Below are 27,425 nucleotides of genomic sequence, written 5' to 3'. Positions count from 1 at the left end.
TTTAAAACTTCCATTTAACACCTCCTCGCCTGGTATGTTCTCCTGTTATTTCTGGTCGAATTTTGCCGCATCGAAAACCGACAAATTTTGGCACAAAAATCCGACCCGGAGGGACTGGAAGTAACAGGAGAGCATGTATTCGAGGATGTAGCTCGGGCCGGCCAAAAAATTCAAAATCCAGTTTAAATTTTCGAAATCCAAGTTAAATTTGCGTTGGAAATTTTAAGTTTGGATTTCAACTTTAAAATTTGCATCGGGATTTTAAAACTGACTGATGCTCTCCTGTTACCACAAGTCGCTCCGGGCCGGATTTTTGGGCCAAAATTGGTCGGTTTTAGATGCGGCAAAATTCGACCAGGAGTAACAGGAGAGCATTAATTCGAGGAGGTAGCAAATGGAAATTTTAAAAGTGGTCTGAAAATTATTTTCTTTCCGTCACGACCAATATTTTCCCGTGCCATTTTAAGTTTGTCTTTCCATTTTTAATTTCTTTCTTGAAAATCTTTTAAAAACACCAGCAAAACATGATTTTTAATATTAAAGGGTACTACGGGGGATTTTCCAAAATCTGGGAGTGGCGGGGGGGGGGGGATTCTGCCAGCAGCATTCCCATGGAAAATCGTTGACAACTCGCTCATTCTTGGTCCGATCCTGGCGTCCGGCACACCGTTGGATGCGTCTTGAGGCCGCTCGCCTTTTTGCAGAACATCCCAACCCAATCCATCCACCCCCCGCCAAGTTATTGTGGAAAATTGACGAAAATCGACGATAACTCGCTCAGTTATGCTTCGATCCTGGCGTCCTGTACACCGTTAGATGCGTCTTGCAGCCGCAGATCTTTTTGCCGAACACCTCAACCAGGTACCTCCATCCCCCACCCAGTTATTGCAGAAAACAACAGTATTCCCGTGGAAAATCAGTGATAACTCGCTCGGTTTTGGTCTGATCCTGGCGTCCGGCATACCGTTGGATGCGTCAACCCGATCCCTATATCCCTGCCTTAAAAGCCACTCAAAAAGCGTACTCTGTTTATTAAAACTTGGTGTCGGTCCAGTGGTATTGGCGACAGCGGCTCCGGTCTTTAAACGGCAGGACCGGGGTTTAATTTTCATCTGGACTGTCCCGCTGTAGTGAGGCCTGACTATGCAACTACGCGGTATCGGCAAGTCTACTAAGCCATGGCCGGCGTGACCTCTACGGTCGTTAAATCGAGAAGAAGAAGAAGATGAAAACTTGTTAAACCATATTTATTTACAAAGTTGTTATATTTATCGAATTTCGTTCAAACACATTCATCCTAATTCATCTGAATTTGGTACCACTGATTTGAGCAATGTTTCTATCTCTAATTTAATCTAATTTCCCATCCAAATTTCCAAGCATTGTTCATCGTTTCCTTCCGTTGTTTGCCACGTGCAAACACAACACCAGATCGCTGCATTTCCCACACACACACAGACACATACACAGTGGTGCAATTTTTTTCCCGAATCCAAAACCCTTTCCGTTCTTCCTAGTATGGCTTCAACTTAACGTCGGGGTCGGGTCGTGCTACCATACTTTTGCTAACTCAATTAAAAGCTGATTTATGGTAAACTTCCCGACACTCTCGGAACGGCTCGGTTGGCACGGGACGTAGCTATGCGATGTAGTGTGAGCTTATCCTGATTTCCCTTCCTCCATCTCAGCCTCGTTAGCAGACATCACTTCTAACTCCCGGTTAGTTCTTCGCTTTTTTCACATATTGACCACCACCTTCGCCAGCTAATGTTCCCATTGGAAAGCACCAGCTAATTGCTTATGCTCTTTCGTGCATATGTTCTTAATATCCACCCTGTTGCGACCCCCCGGGTGGTCCCCGGGTCACCATCCTACCATCTTGAAACGTTCTGGACACGGACTCCAAAAGCGAAGAACTTACTGCCATGCTGAAGGTCTTTAAGTTGATTGTGCTCGTATATTACGCGCATTTACCATTTCCTTTCCTCTTAGCCGAACCGAAATGACCTCATCCCGGCTGAGGGGTGCCCAGTATCAAACGTGTGTTTTAAGGAACTGCCAGCAGCAGCAGCAGCCAGTACGAAAGTCGGGGTTTTCAAAACCAAGAACCAACCTAGCACCCGCCTGGTTGGGCAAACAGTAATTGCTTGCTCGACCGTGTACAAAAACCACACTCGTGCTTCAGTACCGGGGCTGGGCGTAACCGTTGTAAATCTACACGCGCGCCCCGGTACACGGGCGTTTGATGAAACATTTCCACTCTCCGGGCGTTCGATGGGTTTTGGTGTTTGTGTTTTGTGGAACACGTGTAGCGGGTGCTCGCGCTCACACCCCCAAACCTTGGCTGTGTTGGCTGCAATTATCCTCCCGTACCTTTGCATCCCTGCCATTATGAAAGAAGCATATTAAATCCGATGTAATGCGCTTGTTTTGTCGGTACGAAAACGATGACCAACCGGGGGCAACCAATGCAGGTGCAAGCAGCCAGGGTGGTTGGCATGAATAATGTGCGCGCATATATACCTTCACCAACACAACGGAATTGGAAAATGAACCACATGTGTAGAACATTGTAATAGCATGATTTGGATAAATGTACAACGAATTTAGGCTGCTAGCTATGTGTGTGTGAGTGTTATTAAAAAACCGGATATGTATGGGATACTCCTTTCCCGATCGTCCTAGATGATTAGATTGTGAAAATTAAAATAATCCGCTGCTAACATCGTTGATCTGAACGTGGCTTTTCTTGCTAACTTGAATTTCGTGTGAATTTACAACGCGTTTGTTCACACCGTTGTAAATTGCCTGGAAGTAATAATAAGGTTAGCGTGAAATGAATAAACCAGTTTAAAAAAAGAAGGGGCTATGAATCATTGGGAAGTAAATGCAACCTTCGTGGAATTTGGAGAACCCTTTTCCTTAGCGGCGCTCTACACTTCTCCCCACGCACCACTTTCCACAAAAAAAAAAGATACCGAGGACACATTTGTTTGTCTTTGGCAGCATTAAAAAGCAGCCGAATCGAAAGGCACCAGAACAAACATCACTCAGAATAGCTTCCTGTTTGACCGCCACACAGCTGACTGTGGCCCGGATCAAGTAGGTCCGGTCATCGCGCAGTAAAAGCAAACATCTTCCTATTCGACCGGGCTTCGGGGGGTTTTTTTTTCTTCTCCGGCCTTCAATGAGGGCATGGTTTTTGGGGAATTTAGTGAGAGTTTGTTGCGGTTTCGATCGGGCGACACAGGCGCACAATCGGCAATCTTGCTTTTATCCTAACCAACTACGACCACTACTACTACTACTACTACTACTACTACTACCGTCCACAAAGTTATCGTTTTTATCGACAATCATTGACCTTATATGATTAGGATGGCCGGATCCTTTTTTTGTGGTCAAGCGGGAAGAAAGATGTTGGAAAGCTGAGGACAAACAAATGTATTGGATTGAAGTCAAAGGACAATAGCGCTGCCCTGCCCTGGGTAGAAAACTTGTGCGAGCTTAAGCGTTGATTCCTCTCGCCCGGGCTGAAACCCTTAAAAGCGTAAGCCTGCTGTGCTTTGTGGCGCTACGGTACGGTACGTTGTGGCAAACGAACGTTGAATGACTCAAAATAAATGGTTCACTTTCCCGGTTTTCTATTTGATTTCGTGCCACGACTCGTTCGAGTCAAGGAACACCAACCCCGATACGCCTTCTTGGGGGAGGGGGAGGGGGAGCTGGATTGGAAGAATCCTTTTAAAACTTCTGCCCTTTAGTGTTTGGTCTGCAAGACACACACCCCCACACGGTAGGGGAGAAAATGGTTGCAAACGGTTACTCTCACCACCACCGAAAAACCGCATATGTTTGCTTAGGACTCCAGAAAAACTCCGTTTTCCCGGTTTCGCTTCTCCCCTTCGCTGCTGGACGGTTTCGGTTGCGTGAGCAAAGGAATATCAAATTAAAATGTTGTCCCAAGTTTATCTTCTAGCTAGTACACCGTTTTCGGGGGGCAGTGGAGATTGCTAGCGGTGGCGCTTTCGGTTCATTCCGATGGAATGAATTGAGCAGAAATATGTGCTGCTTGGCCCGAACTGTGATGGCTGTCTGCCTGCCTGCCAGGCTCTTGATCGTTGGGGACGGAACGTCCCCAATTTTATGACCAAACTCATGATTCGATTTTTTTTTCTCGCTCTCTATTGACCCGTCATGGAGAACCGTGGCTATAATGAAGGGCTAAAAACTTTAAAATTTGCCCTACCGAACGGTACACACAAAGAATGGAAACTTAATCGAACTGATGTCGGGTTTTGTGCGAAATGAAACAAAATCAAACCCCAAACACGGGGTTCTTCTTCGGTCGATAAGGGGACCCGAAAAGCGAAGGAAAGAATAAAAAAAACACAATCTTCCCTTGACAAAAAAATCGACGGGCTAGAACTCATCAACTTTCAACCACGGACTGTTGACACGCTTAATTAATAATCAACAGCGGTGCCCATTTTTCCGCTTCCAGTGAAATTTCCTTCCGATTCCTTCCATTCCGTGGAAGCTGGCAGCGCTTTCCCGAGTACTCGGTCTGAAGGCTTGAAAATCGCAATCGCCGTACGTCTGTTCGTACGCAAACAGGTCCAGGGTAGTAGAACAATCTGCCCGCTTCAACTCGTTCGTGCTGGTTGTAAATGAATCAATCCGGCTGTTGGGGAACCCTTCTCAGAAGCGCAAACTCGCGTAGTTCCGTTCCTGATTCGCATGGCTGTTTACCGCTCAACACAACAGCTTCCGGTACAGCAGCGTTGTGGTGTGGCTGCAGAAGGTGTACACAGCCACTTACTTACGTTGATTCATTCAACCTGCGAGATGGATGGCTTTCGAGAGTTTCGAGAGGTGCGTTGGTTCGACGGTTTCAGAACTTCCCGGCAACTACTTCAATATCCGGGCGCACTTCCTTGAGCCGGGCGGGTACGATTCTCGTTGCTTGCATATTACGCGGTCGATTTTGGTTCCGTAGTTAAAGTCGGTACTCCGCCAGCAGGGATACAACGGAGCAAGGTAAACACCTTATATATCAGTATGAAAAATGCACATCCACGGTGGTGTCTGTATTTTAGTGGAAAGAAATATTTCCCGGCAATTTGTTGTAGTGCAGAAGGATGCAAGCAGACAAGCAAATGTTATTCAGGTCATGGTTTGACAATGCTGCTTTTTCTTGAAGATTTTATTTTCGATATGGTTCAGATCGATACTTTTGGAGACGATCCTGAGCGTGGTGGGCATGTGAGATGTTTCCCATAACCATTAAAGGATCTCATCCTGAAAAATAGCTACGAAAATAGCTCACAAAAACTGTAACAGGGTGGGATTAATGGTAAATCTTGTACCGTAGAACCTGTCGATTGTTAAGTTTTTTACCAAATCGGTATGGCGCTACGTCAGGTTTGAGATCAATCCTAATGATATATTGCTGACCAAGGTGGTAGATCCGGTATCCTTCATGTTATAATATATTATGACGATGGAATTAGGACTACATCAACGTTTTCAATCTGCTCCTGGAAAACGTATTGGAATGTCGAGGACTGGTCCTCTGGCAGATAATTTTTGCTACCAGCATATTATGCTTGGTTTTCATGGCTAGGAACGGTCAAGATATTGGAGAAATTCTTCTTCTTCTGCGCCTTCTTCTGCGTTGGCCACTACTGCTTCTACAACTACAAGAGATCTTGGACTGGCATTAATGTAATTCATTGACTCTGTTTTACTCATATCATATCAGATAGGCGGTTCATTCAGGATTCCTTACCCACTTCTGCAGATCCTTAATAATCTTTTGATAATTTACCATGTTTTCGAACTTGTTTTATACTGCTCTGTCTATCAGGACTACAAATAAGCTCGTGCAGTTTTAGTAAAAGCGTTTAGTCTTTCAACACTGCAAGACGAACTTGCAAAGATGTTTGAGGTTACTCAGCCAACCATTTGCCAACGTTTTCAAAACTCTGGCGATGATCCGCAAGAAAGGACGTTGGGTTCCGTAATAACTGAATCTAAGGGAACATCGACGCCCAGACCGAATGTTCAAGAAAAGTTTGACCACATGTGGCAGCACGGGTTGAAGAATATTTAAAAAAACGTTGAAATGGAATGTCCTACCCTACCCGTCGTACAGCCAATTCAGGGCTGTCCTAGCCCTCTGATTATCATCTCTTCCGATCGATGCAACATGGCCTAGCAGAGCAGCACTTCGCCAATTTTGGAGAAGTGATCAAAATTGGTCGATGAGTATGACCTTATGAAGTCACATTCGCTATGAAGTTTTTCATATTTTAGTGCAGTTCTTGAGCTAGTTTATTACAACTGTAACAATTTCTAAAGCATATAATCCCAAGCTTATAATTCGAACATTGGATTTTCCTGAGACTTTGTTCCAGTCTAGTTCACTCCAATATTACTCAGCACATGTTAAGCCGTTGACCATTAAAAGGAGTGAATGAAAATGCTTTTCCCCAAGGAAGCAGCAACTGTAGAGTTGAAATTAATTTCAAAGCTCTCGAAACACGATTTACACGCACGTACAAGCGTGCCAACATCTGCGGTTGGAATGTTTGGGCAAACTTTAGATTGCCGTTTCAGGTGAGTGAGTTCTTTGAACCTTTTCTCGCTCCAGACTTCTAAGCGCACCCGTTTTGCGGAAGTTGAAGATGATTTGATGCACTTTGTGTGGAAATGTATCGTGTTTGTTGCCACGGGCACAAACACACACGTGCACGCACTTACGCTGGAATTCTTATAAGAAACACCATACGAAACCTCTCGTACTTGATCGTTGCATCTTGGTGAAAATTGTAGCGTGTGTAAGGAGAGACAAGTTGCAGCCTTGACACCGCCAGTCGGGGTATAAAGGTATAAAAGTTGTTAATTAGTTTTTCCCCGGTAAACGGCTTCCGGAATGATACTCCGTTAGTTTAATGACTTGCTCTTCCTATTCTATTCGACTGTTTCTTTGTAGTGCACGTACTCGATCAATATTCCCAGCAGCAAACGGACAAGTTTCCTGTGTTTCCTTAAAACCCGGCCTACGTCTTCCGTCGAAAGTCGAAAGCCGACTTTCGCTGGAAGTTTGCACGGTTTGAATGTTGTCTCCATTGGGCTTGCCTTGTAGTTCCAAATGAAATCAGATGCTACAATGTTGCATCGGGTAGATAGGACGGGTGGTTGCAGTTTGCCCCCGAGAACAACCAACTGCTGGGTAAATTCAAGACGAAAAGTACCGTCAATTAGTGTTTTCGTACTAGTGTTACAAGCATTGGTGCATCAGGAGAAAATAATTGATGAGGAAGCTCTTTTCTATCTCTCTCTTAATTTCATGAAGACATTCTTTGGGGTGCTTTGCATGTTGCTTAAGACTTTACACTTTCTGGCAGAGTTGTTTGTAACAGAGATGTCTAATTGACCATTCTTACCGATTCGCTTGCTTGAAGCTTTTTTTCCAGTCTGGTAAGCTATTTTGCAAATCAAATTTCAATCCACTGCAAAAGAAAGATGACCAAACGGTTTCTACGGTACGTTTCTCCAGCTAACTTACCCCAATTATCCCTTCTCACATGTGTTATCAATTAGCAGACTCGATGCAGATACAGAATGCAATGCTCCGTTCGAGGTATTGCATGCAAATTTGTCTCGACAGTCATTGTGGTATAAGAATTCTGCCAGCGCTCTAGCGTAACCGGAAGAGGATGGAAAAATAATCCTAATAGGAGTTCTTGCTGTAGTAGATTGGTAATCGAAACACTTATAATTGCATTTCAATCGACACGATGCGCCATCGTGCGCCTATTCGACATCGAGCATCCGAGCATATGTGGTGCGAATAGTTGAAAATGTCTGTTCACGAATTCCGCCCTCTCCAGCTGGATCGCATGCTTTCTCGGTAGCTTGCCTAAAAAAGCGACGCCCGAGACTGTGGCTTAAAAACTGGCCTGAGAATTTGTGCGCAAAACCAATGGCAAAAGGAATGGAAAAATGCGTTAATTGTGCAACATCTACAAAACCTAAAGGAATTGGTTTTGACGACTACGGAGGTGGTGGTTGTAGTGTTTGGGAAATCCATGCCGGAATAGTAACAGAAACCTGAGGCGCAAGGAACCACAAGCACACACACACACACACACACACACACACACACACACACACACACACACACACACACACACACACACACACACACACACACACACACACACACACACACACACACACACACACACACACACACACACACACACACACACACACACACACACACACACACACACACACACACACACACACACACACACACACACACACAAAAAGCCAGCCCGTTTTAGATAGGTTTGGAAAATGGGAAAATTGTCTGAAACAGACCGCAACAAAAAAACCCTCGCCAGTGGAAAATGCCTTTTACCCACATTTTTATTCTTGCCGCTTTCCGATTCGTTCGATTCGAATGCAAATCCAATAAGCAATGGTTAGAAGAAGGGGTAAAAAAAATGGCGAAAGCATAAAGCGTAAAAAAATCCCGACGAAAGAAAATGCATGCAGCATCATAACTGGTCGTGTTGTTGCTCTTCCGCGCAGCAAAGCACAAAAAAGGCTTTCCCTGCAAAGGGGAAAAGCAAAACCAGATGAACTTTGTCGAACGAAACGTACACGCAACGGACGGCTATCGGAAGGAGTTAAGCTTTTTCGGGGATAGTGTTGCCTTTGGCAGACATTAGTAAGCAAAAGCAGAACGAGCCGAAGTAGCAAGAATGAGATTAAACCAGCAGAAGCAGTGCTGGTCTTGCAGTAAAAAAAACCGGCATAGTACAATGCAGTACCGTCTGGCAAATGGTTAAGAATACAAAATTCGCCGCATTCCTGGTTGGAAAGGACACACCGAGGAGAAACAAAAAAATGCTTCCCAAGCACAAACAACCAGCGTTGTATGCAGCGGGCATAGGGATGGAGGAATGGGACACCGCACCATAAGCTTTACTGCACCAACATATGCATGGTGAGGAAAAGGATGATCATAAGTCCAAAATTTGAGCGTCGTCGTAGAGCGAATTTGAGTGTTTTTATTTATTTATTTACTGCCCTTTTATAATGAATTTTATAATAATACTGGGTGAGGGATAATTATGCGATATTTTCAAGGATTCCTAGTCTCAGGATCTGCTTCTAGCAGTCATAGAAGTTGAGTGATCTTCATATATCTAGTTACACATTAAACCTTAGATTAAGCATTAAATAATTATTCTTTGAAAAGTCCCCTTAGGTGAGATATTTGGATAATTCCTTCCTCTTGAACTTCCTCATCAACAGTAGAATGTAGGTCTACGATATTTTTAAGGAGTCCTAATCCAAGGATCTATTTCTAGCAGTCATAGAAGTCGAACAATCTTCATGAATCCAGTGACCCATTAGACCTTAGATTAGGTCTTAGATCACCAAACATAGAATAGTCTCCTTAGGATAATGATCCCGCGAGGAAGCTTATATATAAGAAGTCTTCCTCCTCATCATCAGTAGAACTTAAGTCTAATTTTATATCACGGCGCTCCTGGATACGAACGAGTTGGTTATCAGAGAAACTACGAGACTACCTGGAACTAACAAGAACCCCAAGAACTGGAAAATTAGATGGATATTAGCTCAGTGATTTTACTATTATGGAAATGAATTGGGACACTTCAATCTACCTCACTTCCAAAATAATTACCTATAAGGGACAAAGAAATCAGCACTGTTCTTCACTTTTGTTTAAAGCAACATAAAAATTGAAACAATCGTTTCAACTATTCAATGAAATTTAATTTATATGCTCCAAAAAAACCTTATTTGGTACAGCAGTTTTACCTTATCAAAACTCCAAATCTCATCGATAACAAATATTTATGACCAGCATATGATTTTAAGTTGCTCCACCATGCATCGACTCGATCGTTTTTGCTCTCGCCTGTGACCATAAACATACAATACCAATGCCCAACCACACCCGACTACCAAACGAATCGTTATTCCTAGAAACCACATCCAACCCAACCGGACGGACAGCTGGGATAGGTTATCGCTAGAACTGTGTTGCGATTTCGTTCTCCCAACAATTCCAAATTTCGTACACTGTAGCTTGACGCAAATTACTACACTCTCATTCGCCGGTGGGTGCAGCAACAAGAAAGCAAGAAGAGGTACAAAACCCTTCGAGATTCGTGCAACGGAATCAGCCTGCATCGCCAATTTTCTAGTGCAATCGGAAGAACGGGCCACATACACACAGCTTCTAAACTACCAATTCACATTGGCGGAATGCGCGCGCGAACCAATGTTTCTTCTGTTTTTGCGTGTTCTGCTTTTCCCCATTGATAAATTTTCCATCGAAAAATACAGCACAAAGCGCCATTCTTTCGCACTCGACTAATACAACAACGCAACAAAAAAAAAAAAAAAGGTAGCGATCCAACTCCCATGTGGTTCCAATGCTGCAAACGTGCTGTAGGAAATGATGAAAATGCATACACATTTTCCTGTGAATTCTCAATTCCTTCCCCCCTCCCACCGTGCTGTGGCATCGCACTGGGTGGGAAATGCGAAACAATATTGCAGTACATCACCGCAGACAGCAATTCTTCTCGCCGCAGAGTGAAAATGTTTCCTTTTTCGGTTTCTCCGTGTTCCGCTGGGTTCCACATTCCTGTCCGAATGCTTCCCGATGGTGTGAGTTATGTTCACGTTCCATTCTCTCCTCGGGCCCGTGTGTGTGTGTGTTTCTTCGTTTGCTAACGCTCATTTCGTTGCAATTCCTCCCGGGAGTCTTCACCCGGGACTCCATTAGCTCTTTCACCGCTTTTTGCTGTCCTGGTTTTTCTTTCCCCTGTTTTTTTTGTTTATATCCAGTTCTCTCTCATTACAGAATGAATGGCAAACGCGGGGCTTCGATATGGGTTGGGACGTGCGAAAGCAAACCCGACCGTGATATGTTGCTGATATTTGGCCCCGCTACACATTTCCACGGTGCATGGCGAAAAGCGAATAACGAACACATCGGGCACATCCACTCTTTTGCTGGCAGAGGGACGAGAAAGGATGGGAGGGAGGAGATAGGACCTCCGGAAAAGGGGGTTGGGGAATTCATTCCCGGAACAATAATTGCAAACGTGTGTTTCCCTCGGTCCGTTTCGCCTGGTGCGCGCCCGTAAAATGTGGGAACCTCCTTGGGGACCGCATCGCAACGGCACGAATCGGTAATTCAGCAAAGGTGTGCAGAATGGATTATCTCTGTATGTTGTTACTCTCGTTCCGCTTTTGGTCATATATGTATACCTTCTTTTTTTTTGTCATTGCATACCTCCCTCTCGACCTCCATGCCCACGGTTTTACGAATCTTTCACTGCTCCCCCACGGAGATGATGCCGGTGAGGTTCGATTGCTTTCTACAGCAATATACTTCCGCTCTACATTGCTCAACCTGCCAATCGGTTTTGCAACCGATGCATAATTTGCGCCCGGTGCTGAAAGATGAAAAATTGTCCACCAGAATTGTTAATGGATCCATTTTTTGTGTTGTTTTCGCTGTATGGGTATAACAGTACACCCGGAGTAAATAGTGCCATTGGATGGCACCATTGCCATACTAAGCGAAAGCATACAAAGACGAGTGAATGCATCACATTTTGATCAATAACAAAAACGCATAAATGTATTATGGAAGCTAGTTTTTTATTTGTAAGAATTGAAAAAAAATCTACAATGTTTTATATGAAGCCTAAATTGCTTGAATTTATTATGAACAAAGTTAATTTTGAGTGTCTGAGACAACATTCGCCAACATTCGCTTAGTCGTAGTGATGACAGACTGTCCATTTTCGTGATATTAGCTAGTCTAGTAAGCCGATCAATGACCGGCTGAACCTAGTAGACCGCTAAGCTAAGAAGAAAAGAATATTTAAACATTCAGGGGAGAATACTAACAAAACTACATGTAAGAAGCACATTTAAGAAGATTCCGAATAAAGCAAAAAACCACTGTTTGAAAGTTTATGAAAGTTGCTCTTTCTTTTGCTTGCAGAATCACTCTTTATCTTCTTGATTAGCTTTAGGCTGATTGTATTCAGTATTATAACTACCACTTAATTCGCTCCTAAACTTTTGATTGAGATTCTGGACAAAACTGAGAGAAGTATTCGTTTGAGTTTGTCTTTTTCACTTGACTTAGCTTAGCTGAAATTTTTTGTTGAAAATGAAACAAAGAATGTATGTTGGAAATGTAAATCAAACCGATTTTGATTCATTTACGAAAGAGTAGTGATGATGATGCGTAGCTCCTCTTACTCAAAAAAAAGGTTCGAGAAGGACGAAATTATCGCGCGGATATTAAATTCATCAAATGCTGCATAAAGCGTTGTTAACGAACAATAATCGATTTGGTGTAGAGATTTAATTTGTAGAGATATAATTACGTTACTAGCGTAGTTAACGTTGACTCTCATTCGTTCGGTCGCGTCGATCAACAGAAACAAATTCTTCACTACGGAAGTTGGAAGTCTCAACAAGTATCATCCGTGCGTCAGAATCCGGCCCCAATGGAACGATCGCGTTAGTCATCGGCCAACGGACAATCTTCTCCCCTACGGAAACAGATGCATTTCTGAGAGTCCGATTCTTTTTCAACAGTTCAACGGAAGCCAGCTCCCCTCTGCAGATTGACGATCGTCCAGCAGCCCGTTCCCCACGCTAAGAATGCCTGGTTATGTTTCGTCCCTTCGCGATAGGTATAAAAGAACAGGAAACATAGAGCTTAGCGCCTCATTTTCGTTTCAAGTTTTTTCAAAACAACGGGCCACAATTTTTCGGCATTACGCTAGCTCTAGGTTTTTCCTTTGCATATATCAGGCGGTCCCAAAAATATTTTCTTATTCCACAACTTTTCAGTATTACCCAAGTGCTGCATTGTCGATGCAAAAACTCATAATTTCTGCAACTCTTCCACGAGTATATTCACGTCCAAAACTGTCAATAAGCGATTGTTTGGCCTTAATATTTCGGTAAAAGCCGCAATTGATGTATCTACTTAGTGTAATGGAGGATGGAGACCAATTTCTACACGTCAAATGTAAAGAAAAGATTTTAAACACAAGTAAAACAAAATAAGAAGGTTGTTAATTTAATAAAATGTTTTTCTTAAACACGTTCGTATGGACAGAGCAGTCGTAGTATATGTAATGAATGGATAAATTAAGCTGACTACAGAGCTCGATCGTGAGCCGTATCGAGGACTTTTACAGTGAGGTAAGGCCGTGAGAAAGGGTAGCAACTGGTAAGTAAGTAAATAATTGTATAAGTACTCTGCGCATAGTTTGAAATGCTGTTTTACTTCATTTTGTGTCATCATAAAAAAATACTTATTTTGAAGTTTACAAACAATCGATTTTTCTTCCTTATTCCAGCGCCAGGACGTGCGTGCGTAGAATTTTCACGAAACATTACGCATGTTTAGAGTATTTTGCTTACCATCCAACTGTACAGGTAGGAGAAACGCGATTGAAGCAGTTTTTTCCAACAAACCCTCATCACACACACCGTTGCGTGTATGCACACTGATTGGTATGGATTCTCAAAAGACGGCAAAGATGATTGAGATCGGCTCATCCGTCCCGATCTCCAAGGACCTCCATACGGACACCAATGAGGTAACGAGAACAGCCAGTAGAAAACCTGTTCAAGCTGTTGTTTCTGGGCTTCATCGTTGCTCACTCAGCGCCAGCTTCTATCGGTTGAAGAGAATTTTCATCCTCAAACTACCACACACACACACCCGGGTATGGAATGGAAAGATAATGAAAATGTATATTTCCACTCGATTGCTACTGACGTCCGTGTGCGGCCGACTGACTCGGTACGCGGATGACTCGTACTCCCCAGATCCCAAGGTCCCCGAGTCTCCCGAGTACCATGCGGGAAGTAAATTTCGTGTGCTCTCAGGGTGGGAAGAATCGAGCAAGGAAAAAATCTGAAGAACCGTACACGAACCCCACATGATCCGTACTTTTCCATTACGTTCCTTCCCTCGCGTGTGTTGCGCGTCCAAGCCGCCTGGCAGGACCGGGACCGAGTTGTTCTGCTGTTATCAATGTGTAGCCCCACGGTTTCTTCGCTACGTGGCCATTTTTCAACACGATTTACCGAATTCGGAGAAGCGATACTTCGAGAACAGCAATCCCGTACAGGTCTCGCAAACCTGTCACGCCCACCGGGTCCCCGGGTTCACCACCCGCCCCCGGGTATGGGTGTGCATGAAGCCGAATCGAAGGACGACTTCTGCATGCAGGGCTGAAAGTCATGGTTCGTTTCGGTTCGCCGTTTGTTCGCTGGTTGATAAATAAACATTCGCGACATTAGGTACGAGGGCGGCTGGGCAGGCCAGGGCAATGCAAGCGTAAAGAAAAGCATGGCAGGCAGATATTAGGCAGCATGCGGATACCGAAAGTCTGGATGGAGGTCAACTGACTTGGCTTGTCTTTGGTTTTTGGAACGAGAGGTTCGAGAGTTCGGGAAATTGTTTTTGCTTGTTCGGTGCAGTGTGCCAAACTGGGTTTTCCGGGAACGTTTCCTTCGGAAATGGAACCGACAGGATTGTGCTGCGTCGAACCGAGCGTTATCGTCCTTCGTTGCATCGATGGGTTTTGTGCAGTTTACAGCAAACCTTCTGCTGTGGCGAGACGAATGTGTGTAGCCGGAAATGAAAATAAAACTCCCCATACAGCAAGAGGTACAAAGCCAATACTTGGTAGAAAGGTTCGCCGAGGGTGTGGGGCGACTGTCTCAAAGTCCGGGTGAAAGACAGCCACCCACAAGCACTCCCAAAACACACAAGATGTGTGTGGGTGTATGTGTGTGCATGTGCACTAAAGTTGAAAGTGAAGTTTAAATTACCTTGACAGATGCTGTCACCGTAGATGTTTCGCTGAAGTACAGCTGATGACCGGAAGCCTTCCCGCACCAGGATCCACCGGTGAATGGGCGTCCCAATTCGCTGAGCTAGTTTGGCACGAGGGGAAGAAAAAAAAAAGAGCAAAAGATACAAACAGTTTAATACGGGTGCTTGTGTGTAGTGTGTTCTCGTGCCTTTTCTCCTTTGGGGAAGCTTTCGAAAAAGAGTTGAACCAAACATTTTCGAACGTGTAGCATTTAAGCGAAATAGAAAACGAAAAAAAAAAACACACACACACAAACAGGCAACAGAAAAACGAAAGGTTGATCATGTTTTATTGAATTGCTACACAGGCAGCAAAAGGTACTCCTCCCCTGGAGGAGGGTTTCAAACGTGCCGGGACATTGATTGATGCATGGGGACGCGTTTTTGGGAAATTTATCTGCTTTCGTGGAACCTTTTCCGTTGCCAACGGGGAGCCGCTTTGAATAGGAGCAAACATTTTGATGATGAAAAACACATACAAAAAAACGAACTTTACTAAATTTAAACGAAAAGACCCGAACTCTTTCGAGCGAGTTTGGCAGTTTGATTGTTAAATGACAGGCAGAAAAGCGCATTCGCATGGGAACGAAGCACCATGATTTTGAAACGATGCATACACAATGAGCAACAAATGGGATTCGTTTTGACCTTTAGATGAGCGAAACTGAAGCCCTAACCTGTTTGGGGAAGTAAGGAGCTTTTGTTATTATTTTATGGTTGGAAATTAGAACTTAATGATCTTGAAAAAATGAAGTCGTTTCGAGCTTCATTTTTCCTTCAGTCCTACACGTAATATCTTAAAAAGTCTTTATATTTATCATTTTTTTTAAATAATATTTTTATGCTAGCTTTAGTAATCAGCTCCTACTGTAACAAAATACGTTAAACTAATAGCTGGAAATGTATCTTCTTCAAAGTTTACGATGTGCATACATGCCGTGCCAAATGTTTCCACTTGATCATGTGGTCATACAAGACAAACTCCATTAACTCTATTTTGTATCTTATATGCACAATAGTATTAAAAAAAAACCCGACCCACACACGATCAACCCTTCACTACTAAACCACTAATCCCACCAATTCGTTCGGCAAGCGAACCTATAATTTCGAGAATTGCTTGGAAATAGATAAAACTTTATTACATGTTTTACCAATCCCATTTTGGGTGGTTTTCCCTGCGAGTGGAAATCCAATTTTACCCTTCCGCATGTAAGTACATCAAAATTCAGTTTCTGACCCGTACGGTGCACCAGCTCGTGCAGCAATAGCTGACCAGTTATCCACTGCTACAACAGTGCTGCAGCAGGAAGCTAGACACGCGTTGCTATAAAATGAACCCATTGCGGACAAGATCAACGGTGCTGCAACCATCGCTTTGAAGCAGGACCGGTGAACCGGACGGTAAGCGAACCAAGCGAAGGTCCATGGTGGAGTGCAGCAGTTCGGTCATTTTTGGCTTCCGACTAAACAAACTTCACAAAGTTAAGCTACTAGCGAGCAAGCAAGCAAGCAAGCAAGCAAAGGGCTCAGCTTCACTTTTATCAGTAGTTTAAGAACCAGTTCCTGATAGATTCTGCACCAGTGCTTCCACCGCCCTTCATCCCCACCGACAGAACAAACGAATGTAAGCAATAACATGTAAAACTTTTCCATTCATTCCCGGGGAAGTGATTCCCGGCGTACTCCGTACTGGTCGGTTTGTGCTGCGCTGACGCGCGCTGGCAACATTCGTCCAGCTGGAAAACGTTACAAGTGCAGCAAATGGAGTAAAGTTTTGTCAGTTGCGATAAACCTTTTGAGCGGCTCAAACGGCTGGACGGTCAGTGCAGTACCGGCGGTGCAGTGCAGTTTGGTGATGGGTAGCAACAACCACTACTATCTGGACAAGTGAAGTGTTTGCATTGGTACCGGGCGTTACAGTTTTGGGCATCGATACGTAGCAGCGGCACCATCCGCACCGGTTTAGTTGGAGTACTTATGAAGCTAATTGAGTTGTCAGCCACATGTCTTTCGGGTCGAGAAAGTTATAATCTGTCTGTCCGTGCACACTGTGCAAGCGGCTGTGCATCAATTTATGATAAGCGTAAATCCATGCTAAGACTACACATGAGCAAACTCGAAACTTTAATTATCTCCAAAGAAGCAGGAAGATATACATGTCATAAACTCCTGTGTAAAGTTGAAGTTTGACAACCACTTTCTTTGAAGATACTTTGAAGATAGATTTCAAATAAAGTTAAAAGAAATGAACCATAACAAACGGAAATTCTTTCATTGCAACGAATTTTTCCCTCAAAGACCTAAAATATTCAGTCTAATCCATACCAAAATAAACCATTATCAAAAGAACAGCATCCAGTCACAGAAATACCTTCAAATCAATTCGCAATTCTTACCTGCATGAACCCTTCCGGACAGCCGGGCAGATCGCCTCCGCTCGTAAGGCTTGCATCGCTCGAATCCATATCCGGATCGATGAGACCTTCGTCGAACCGTCCGACGGTAAATTTGTCGAAAATGATCTGTAAATAGAGGGCGAGGGATACAAGCAAACGGGCGTTAGTGATGGAACAACGAAATGTGTTTTGGTATTATTTTTTCACCACATGAAATTGGAAAAGCTAAATTCATTACAATATGTAAAATGACTTTGTCCCATTCCGCTAAATATTCACAAAACAAGGCTTCCATTTTGTTGCAGATGTTTTTAATTCCCATACGTTGATCAAGTGCAGTAGCTTCTTTCAGCCGGTGCGTGTGTATAAAGTGCGTCGTTGTTATTCCACAAGAGCACAAGAACCATCGGCAAATGTGTTGAATAATAAAGCTTGATTGTCAGAAGCACCTCACGAGTATGTCAGTTTAATTCATTCCTGTCCGAAAGAATCATTGTTCGGCAGCTCCAATCCAACCTGAAAAAAGGGCAAAAGTAGAAGTCGGAAAAAGCAAGAAAGCTTACCCCAGCAGCTGCCCAAAAGCTTTCTTTGACGATACGTAAATACAAGACCACATACACACGCACACAACGAGGCCCCAGCAGCTCTGGTAGAAAGGAAAGCCTGAAACGTTTAATCTTTTCATCGTACGTATCTTAAAAAAGGATCTTCAATCAATGCCCTGTCCTGTTGTTTGGAGCTGTTGGAGCTTTGAGCTTGTGGAATAATAAACGAACACACACACACACGAACAGGCATATCTTTTTGCAATTGTGTCAGAATACCCGCACCTCTCAATGGAGTCTTAACAGCGAGGAACCGAAACAGTATCGTTTTGTTTTCATTGGATTTTGTTCCTACAACTGCAGCCGCCACCATGTTTTTTGCTGACTTCTGAAACGCAAACCTGTGATACAAAAGCAAGCAGGGACGCTGTACCTGTTGTGGAAGGAGTCTTGGGGTTGCAACATTGTGATTAGATGAGTTTCCTTCCATTCTTCTACGTGTATGTGCTTGGCCCATTCTAAAATGGCTTAGCTGTGCCGGGGCGAGTTGGCAAAACAAAACCCCATCCTTTTTGCTACCATAAGCCCAGTTTTACATTGCACTGGGACATTATTTGTAAAGGTTTCCCTTTTTTTTGACTGAATAGGAGGAACGAGAACGAGAACTCTGGTCGCTCATCATCATCGGTCGTGCCGGGTAAGGAAAAGTAAAACATATCAACCATTCTCTTCCTCTTTGTGATAAGCTTACTTGTTTCTGACCTTGTTTGCCTTTTCTTCCGCCACGATGAAAGAAAGTTACTGTCACCAAAAACAAAAACACACACACACACAGACACACCGGAAAAAAGGGATCTAAAAGCTCTTCAAAAAACAAACAAGACAAAAAAAAATGGAAGAACGAGTCCTTTGGGAAAGTCGAAGCCGAAAGAAATAAAACTGTCAACCGAAGGAAACGCGTCAGCTGGCGCAAGAATGAGAAACAGTGCGGCCTAAGCGTTGCTAACTGCACCGGGTCTGTCTAAACGACCCATCACTCTGCAGCAACCCCCGCACAACCACACATATACACGCCTAGAATGGGGGGGAAAAACAAAGGTCTTCTCCATCGAGCACATGAAACAAAAACGGATCCGTTTCTTTGCGGAATTCTTCTTCATCGCCAGGACCCGGCGGGCCCGTGTGTTTCGATCGTCCAAGCTGTCAGACATTCCTGTGTTTGGCCCTATCATCATTAACTTCCAGTTCTGAGTGTGGAGAAGGAGGTCACACACACACACACACACAAGACAAAAAGACAAAGACTAAAATGATAAGAAAGTAGAATCCTCCTTGTCCACCAGAAGAAGCAAAAAACGCAAGGAAGAAAACGGAGCAACTAATTTATACCGATCCTTAGTTATGCCACACAGCCGTCACTCAATGGTCGAGTGATGAGTTTGCACAGTACGGCCGGAGAAAAAAAAAAAAAGGTAAGCAGAAACAATGACAAGGCCACAGAGTCGGGGTGTCCTTCCAACTCGGAGGGAAGATAGTAGTGGAAGATTATTATGAGACGATCGTGTTGGTCGAAACCGCACACCTAAAGGACAAGCAAAAGATAGATAGGTAGGCTCGCAGGTTTTTCTTTTGTAAGGGCTAACCAACACACACACACACACACACACAAAAGAAAAGTTGATTAGAGGTGGATGTAATAAAACCGAAACCTAGGCATTTGCTGCTTTGGGAGCTTTCTATTTCAGCGAGGCTTATACCGGGCGGGAGCTTTTTGTTGTTCCTGTCACTTTCTCTCTCTCTCTCCCTCTGTTCAGGAACTTTTGTTCCTGGTCTCTTGTGACTAGTTCTAAGGACGTTATTATTAAAACCCGTTAAACAGAGAAGCGCTCCATCGCTCAATGGTGTCTATTTCTTGACAAAATGCCCTTTTTCGCGATGGTACTCGTGGAGCAGTAAGTGGAGCAAAGCGCAAAACCTAGATCCGCGTAACGCAAACACACTCGAGACGAATGAATAAGAATATTCGCATTCTCTCCGAATGGGGCTTAGGCTTATAACAAACACTTCCTCCTTCGGAACACGGCACGTACCAGCCGACCAGCAAACAACAGCGAGTCAAACCGGCAACAGCGAGAAACAACGCAACGAAAGTCGGCAAATTTTTACAACGTAAAAACAACAAAAGCTCGTGAACTCTAGTTATTGAGCAAGGCTTTGTTTTGCTGTGGAAAAGTTAGTTCCCGTTGGAGAGGTTTTTGGTCACCATTTTGAAATGCGCTCATCTTGCTTGGCGGGGGTTTGTTTGTGCTTGGAGCAGCAGAGCTAACTGGCCGGAACATACTTGCCAGGAGCTTCTAATTCTAAGGCCTCGTCTTTCGCTCGCTTTCCTCTGTCAGTTTGGCTCACCTTTTGCGTCACCTTCTACGAATCAAATTTCTCTGGACTGGACGAGAGCAAACAACAACAAAAAAGCCGGCCCCACTGAGCTGTAATTAATTAAACACAAGAAACGAAAGTGTTTGCTCGCGTGCCTGCACCAAACCACTCAACCGGCACCGTACAGGGTCACGTTCCCGCTGTCAGCAGGGTTAAAATGGGTGTTTAGCAAAAGGTAACAACCTATCCATTCCGTTGCCACCTACCCCGTGGCATATCCCTTCCGCATCAACCTGACAAACCATCGAGCCACACCGACCACCGACCGCTGACTCTGATTAATGAGCAAAAGAGGGCACAAAGTGTCTCCCGTCTGACTTGTTTGACCGACCTTTTCGCATAGTTTTCTTCGATGATGTAACGGATCCATCCAGCTAGCAATCGTCACCGACCAACCGGGTGAACCAAATGTCAACCGGAATGGGTGTGCGGTGATGTTGTTGCCGAACTGCCGGCGTTTATTGGTGGTGATTGTCTGGAATTGTTCTGGGTGGGAAAATCAAGGAAAATATTTATCACTTCCAGTGCGCGCCAGCAGCAGCAGCAAAAGCTAGCAGCAGTTTCGTTTGTGTGCTTTATCTGATACGTCTACTACGTAGCACATTCACGTGCAAGGCGAGTTTCCGAATGGCTGTGGCAGAGATACTTAGCGATAATGAGTGGAGCACGCGTTTCGTCAGCTAATTAGCTAAATTTAGATAAATAGACGCAGGGTAGTAACAATGCAGGATAAACCTTGTGTGACACTTATTTTTGGTTAGGCGCGGACATTGTTTGCTAGGCGTGGTGGGAAGAAAAATTATCGTAGGAGTTATGTGTCCTGCTGACCCGCCATTTCCTGAGTAGCAGAAGCGGGTCAAATGGGACAAGGTGAGGGATTGTTATGATAAATGAAGGAAATATCTCTTACTATTACACACTTGCCATTGTCAGTGTGAGCGATAAACTCGTTTAAGCGGTTGTTCTGTTTTATCAGAAATGGTATAAAACTCCGGTGATAGTGAAGCCAACCAACAGCTTCAGTTAGGTGAAGTTTCAGAGTCGATTTATGGCGCTGGACATGGAATTGAAAGCATTTCTGCAGGGAGCTTTCTTGTCACATTGTATGCTTACAACAACGGCTTCAATTGTGGTCAAGGCTTGTGGTTTTTACACGACAAAACCCGGTTCTTATACCTCTCAGACCATGTGGACAACATCGACGCCGGTCTTCGAACGACAGGACTAGGGTTTAAAACCCATCCAGATCGACCCCCCGTAGCGAGAGCTGACTATCGTCAAGCTAGCCGTTCTAGTCGTTAGGCCAAGAAAAAGGAAGTGCTTTTTGAAATCAAATTTTCAGTGCTTGTAGAACGGTACATATCGAATGTAGTTTTATAAAAAATATAAAAAGAGGGCTTATTCAAACGAATATCTCGTTATCAACTTCCAAGGATCCTCGTTAATGACATTCGACTTTACCTACGCTGTGTATGTTAAATTGGTTTTGATCACTCTTCCCGACCTGCCTAACGATGTGTGTATGACCGATAGTGATAAGAACGCGCAGCAAACGAGCGAATGGTTCGTGCCAGTTATTTAATTAAGTGCGTTACGCATACCCTGCAGCAAACCGTTGGTGAAAACCGTGCGATTGATTAGCAATTTAAATGCCGCCTATTCATCAACCAAATTTACATATCATTCATTCGCTCTCGGTGCGTTGCGTAGGAAAAGTTTAACCCCATTTGCTCGCTTCAGCTGAAAACGACGTTCAGGGGGTGATGCGGAATGATGCGGGGATTCCGAAACCGGGTTCAGCAGTCTTCAGCATCATCCTCATCAGCGCTTCAACGAACGCTGGGAACAAGTGAATTTATTCGTGCAATTGTTCAGTTCCCAGTTGTGGGAACATTGTAGCACCCGAGTCCCGGAATCGGACTTCCTTTGGAGTAGCTGATAAAGTGCTGGGAGAAGGAAAAAAAAAAGGTTCTAGCCCAAAGACACCGGGCTTACCGAAAGACAAAGATGCTTTCCGGGTCGGTTTGATGCCAAAGGGTGTGCCTCCAAACCCGCGGGCAAACCAAACTGATTGCCATCGAGCGATAGAGCGCGAGGGAAGCAGTGAAACGAGTGCACGGAGGAACAAATCAACGACGTCTACTCTCTAACGTCACTGCTTCCTGTGCTCTCCATAGCGTCCAGAACCATCTTACATCCGGTATCCTCTGTTTATCCTTGTCTTCCCCGTCGTCGTATCTCTAATTCTGGCGTACCACAGCGTCAGCACATTGCAAAAGCAAACTCGCGCTAGAAAGACCCAAACCGTGCTGCCGCTGCTTCAAAGCCGAACTGCATTTAGAATTCACATTGCCGCAATGCTGAAAAGATATCTTCTCTCATCGTTTTTGTTCCCTTCCCATGTTAACCTTCCCCAACGCCATTTCGTGCTCCTGAAGGCGTTTTTGAAAATCTTCATTATGGCAAATCGCACGATTCACACACAAAGCGAAATCGCTTTTATCTGCTGTTTGTTTAATGCTCACAGCTTTCCCACTCGATGACGGCGGGTACAGGTGAAGCGCATAGTTAAAGCGGAAGTGAAAGCAAGTTGGAAATCTCGTGCGCCCGAAAGCACGCAGAGCACACAGGCCAGGCTCGCTGAAGGGTCTTGAAACAAATCAGTCGGCTGTTCAGTGCCCGAAACGTTGCGCTGCGAGGATGTGAGCGCGTGTGTAATGAGAAAAAGAACTTCTCCACGAGTTGGCGCTGGTTTGGGGAGGAGCTGAGGGGGTTTCCTTGCGCAGGGGATGAAAGCAACCGAAACGACTTCCGGGCGATGTTTTCGATCCGCTCGGAATCGATATTAGTTTTCGGAACTGGAATTCAGCGCTTGTACCATCCGCCCGTACATCGGGCTTTGCGGATGTAGTCGGTGGATGGAATCGATATTACGGCACATCATACGATGCTCATCAGGAGGCACTTCAGGAAAGCATTTGAACTGTACTTGTGTTTGTATAAGTGTGTGTATATTATGGATAAGACTATCGTTCGATGATTTTTGGCAGTCGTTTAAGAGGTTCTGTTTCAATTGATGAAATCGTGGAAGAAGTGAACAGTGATCAAAATGCTATAAAAATCAGTGCTTGCTCTATTTCCTGTTCGTTTGATGGTCATACTATGAAAGGCAATACTTTCTTTGATGTTTTTAAAGTGAAATAATTGGCTGAAGTTTAAGTTTTTCAATTTTTTTCTGTTGAAATATGATTTGTATTAAATTTTTTGTGCTTAACATTTTAACCATTTTTTTTTTCTAAAAAAAGCAATATGCACAGGAAAGTATGCACTAATGCCCCTTTATCTGAAGATCCTAATTTTGCACCACAAAAGTAACATCACGTGCTAACGAAGAAGTTTTCCCCCGGCCCAACCGGACTGCAACACTTGCAACGGTTCTTTGCCGTCCGTGAAGTACCATTGTAAAAATAATATTTCATCCCACACCTCGCAGATGAATTAGTGATGACCCATGGAACCCATCCCTGCTTGCGTCTTGTGGTGTAAAATTCTAACGTAAAAAACCACGAACAAGCACCTCTGCATTGGCGGAAGAAATCTTACCTGCACGATGTCACCCTGTTCGTGACCGGAAGCGGTAAACGTAAGATGGCAGAGAAATGGCAGCCGGTTCCACTGCGGTGGCGGTACCGTGAGTGTGTACGTTCGCCCTATATCACCGTAGTACGTCCGATTGCACACTGGAAAGAGCGAAGGAATAGTAGTGAAAGCGGGTTAAATAAAAGTAAATGGTTGGGCAAAAGGTCGGTAAAGAAAATTATGTTGCGCGTTGAGCAGCAGAAACAACGTGAAAGCTGCAACCTATCAAAGCAGCACGGAAACCCCCCCCCCCCCCTCCAACCGAGAAGCGAAAGTTGGGTGATCGATGGGGACGCCCGGTGGCAGATGGACGCCGGGTGCGCTGATGGAGGCGCCAGGTGGTTGTTAAAATAAGACCAGCACGAAGGAGAACAAAATTAAATTCAATTTCTTTAAATGAAATGAGCTAGTTTTCCGGTGGTAAATGCTATGGTTTGGTCAGGCACAACAACAATCAGGGCAACGTGTTGAAAGTTGTTGTCGTGAGGTAAATTAATTAGTGCCCGCTGCTATACGAGCTCCATAAAGTGTTTTAACAAATAGTACGTACTGAAAATTTATTTTCTCTATGAAGTAAAGCACAAGCAACTCTGATTGTAGCTTAAAAAAGGTGTATCAAATGTATTCATTATTTGAATGAAATGGAAATCTCCCACTATAACCTGTTCTTATATATAAAATCCTAGATGCTTTCTAGCATGCTCATCCTACTTGCACATGGAAACATCTGCACCGTTCATTAATTTGACGAACTGTACTGACGTGTTTTTAATCTCCAAGGAACAAAGCTCGAGCCCACTTTTATTACCAACTCTCAAAAGCTTTCGAAATTGCCACACAAAAACAGAATCTCCTGCTGGTGCTATCAACTGCTGTCACGTTTGTCGTTTCTTCAGCATAAACCGTACGTAGGAAAGTCGTGTTATTTGTCCACACACACACAGAAAAAAAAACAAGATCTCAAAGTAACAAGACGACTAAATGTCAGTGTCATGCTTGTTCGTAGCGGTTTTTGGCATTACGACGCACGACATGACTTTTTTGAAATAACATGACTCGACTTGTCATACGAGAGTGTTCCGTTTTACTGAAAGATTTTCTTTTTATCGAAGCATTTTCTGCACAGTTGTTTTTTGCTAGCCAGTGGTTGATAAATTAAGCAATAAAATTGATACACTGAATTGTAGCAGAAAACCAAACCAATGTCGTAAGGTTCAAAAAAGCTCATTGTTGTCTTAAGCAATTGAATTAGATATGATGAAATTATAACTTAATTACTTCAAATAATCTCAAACAGGTGGCAAATAATTAAATACCGAATACGCAGAGCTTGTACCGCTATCAGGGGATAAACAAAAAAAAAAACTCACCTGTACACATTTTTGGCTCATCACTGCCATCACCGCAATCATCACGTCCATCACAGTATTTATCCAGCGGCACACAGCTGGCACCTCCCTTGCACGGGTATTCGGAAATTTTGCACCCATAGCACACACCCAACAGTTTCAGGGCCAATGCTGCCAGCAGCGAGTAGTGTATTGCTTTCATTATCATCTGCAACGGGAAGGGGGTAAAAACGACACAAAAAATTCTATCAATTAAAATAAATAATTAAAGAGCACAATAGACAAATAGAAGAAAAAAACTAATTCACTACACAGAACAGAGTTAAATCAATATAATATGCAATCTGACCGTACGGGCACTTAAATCAATAAGCGCTGATTGATGTTAAAAAAAACCCCCCATCACCATTGTTGATCTTCCAGTGTCGCCCAATTGTAGTCGAGAGTTCGCGGAAAATTGAATGTGCATCCCCCCAAACAGTGGCCATTTTGTCGAAGATAATCAAATAAGGTTAGCATTCCAATACTTTATTTACGAGGAGGGGACATGTTGTTTACCTGTCTGGGCCCTTGATCCCAAACAAAATGACCCAACACTGTGGTGAAGGGCCGAAATTTGATTATAGATTATAATTATCTCGCTAGAATGATTTTTTTTTCGTCAGCAAAACGGGTTAGGAAAATTCATTTTCCATACTGTGTGCCTGGATTGAGCGACCGGCACAATTGTAGATACCCCTGTACAGTGTGATTCTCGAAATTCGAACCAACATGGTGATAATTATGCTACCGGTGTACCCTAGCTCGGGCTGCGATGCACTTAGCGCGGGCGGGGCAGCCACTTGGGGTGCCGATGAAGTGCTCGGCTTCAGTTGAATAAATACCAGCTTTCATTAAAATATAAATCCGTCAAATAATGCACAAAATTAATGCCGATGCACACGACGCCACACAAACCCAAAGGGGAATCCGGTGGAGCAGAGATTCTAAAACCATCCTTTGTGTCGGTCGGGCGAGTCACTCTTGCCGGTGAAGTGTTTCGAGCGTGTACAGTTATGCCGGAAATTGCACAAAGTCACCGAGAGTGTTGTCATGAAATTAGCTGCTGCTCGAGCATTATTACCCCGCGATGCACTTGATGTACGGCAAATGTTCCGCCCACACGTCACTTGGCACACGGTCGGCCATTTCCTGCTAAGGATTACTGTGATTCTGTATGATTCGTACGGCGTCGGCGTGCAAACTTTGAGCGGTTTTGTTGACCTATTCGGGATGGTTGTGTACCCTGACGACCGGTTAATTAAAAGTTCAGGTTCCACTGTGAATGAGCGCGCGCCTGTGTGTGTGTGTGTGTGTGTGTGTGTGTGTGTGTGTGTGTGTGTGTGTGTGTTGTATTGTTTTGTACGACATGTCCCCTACACATCGTTCACAGGAAAAGCGGCAATAATCAACCTCGTCCAGAGTCGGTGTGTTTCTATTCATGTTCTACTTTATTATGTGTTATTCTTCAATAACTTTTAATGATGCGAGTTTGAAGCGTGACTCCACTGGAAAATCCTTCCACTAGAATGGTTTTGCGTAAATTATTTCTAAAATTCTAAGCAACACCCGTTCCGTTCATCGTTCCGAATTTAATGAGAGCGAGTGCGGCCTTATGAACACAATTTTAATAAACTTCTCCCTCTCTGATTGTTGTCGTCCGCTACCTTTGTTTTTTTCTTCTTTTGTGTTTGCTAGAATAAAGACATTCAACTAACCTCGTGTGAAATGCCTTCCGCTCGCCAAACTGCCGAAATGATTGCCGTATGATGGTAGTAAAACTCATATTACACCCACAATTAGCCTCTCGTTCGCAAACGAAGGGACGGTGATAACAACGCTTAAGATATCTGTTTGTCCAGCGAGCTGTGTGGAGTTGTTGGGATTTTTCAAGAAAAAAACTTGGGGACAAACTCACCTTTCTTAAATCAGGACTGTGACCACAACACCGAAAGGTAGGTGGAAGCTCAATGGGAAGGTAATAAAGAGGTAAAAGTTTGTCCTGCCAAAGCGTTTTCCTGGTTTTACTCTG

At 43.9% G+C, this 27,425-nt stretch overlaps 2 protein-coding genes across 2 annotated transcripts in view; one reads left to right on the top strand and one right to left on the bottom strand.

The window, feature by feature from the left end:
* Window positions 1-25,562, bottom strand: part of LOC126561443 (uncharacterized) — a 53,261-nt gene extending 27,699 nt beyond the window's left edge. Inside the window, exons 1-4 of the mRNA XM_050217591.1 lie at window positions 25,376-25,562; window positions 23,970-24,106; window positions 17,386-17,511; window positions 14,944-15,048 (exon numbers count right to left, since the gene is read on the bottom strand). Of these exons, the coding sequence (XP_050073548.1) occupies window positions 14,944-15,048; window positions 17,386-17,511; window positions 23,970-24,106; window positions 25,376-25,562 (555 nt within the window). The remainder of the gene's footprint in view (window positions 1-14,943; window positions 15,049-17,385; window positions 17,512-23,969; window positions 24,107-25,375) is intronic.
* Window positions 1-27,425, top strand: part of LOC126562723 (E3 ubiquitin-protein ligase RNF185-like) — a 382,489-nt gene that overhangs the window by 276,028 nt on the left and 79,036 nt on the right. The window lies entirely within an intron of this gene.

The sequence above is a fragment of the Anopheles maculipalpis genome, chromosome 3RL (assembly GCF_943734695.1).
Source record: "Anopheles maculipalpis chromosome 3RL, idAnoMacuDA_375_x, whole genome shotgun sequence".
Classification (NCBI taxonomy): domain Eukaryota; kingdom Metazoa; phylum Arthropoda; class Insecta; order Diptera; family Culicidae; genus Anopheles; species Anopheles maculipalpis.
Note: the sequence above shows the minus strand (reverse complement) of the source record. Positions and strands in the feature narration are given on the sequence as shown.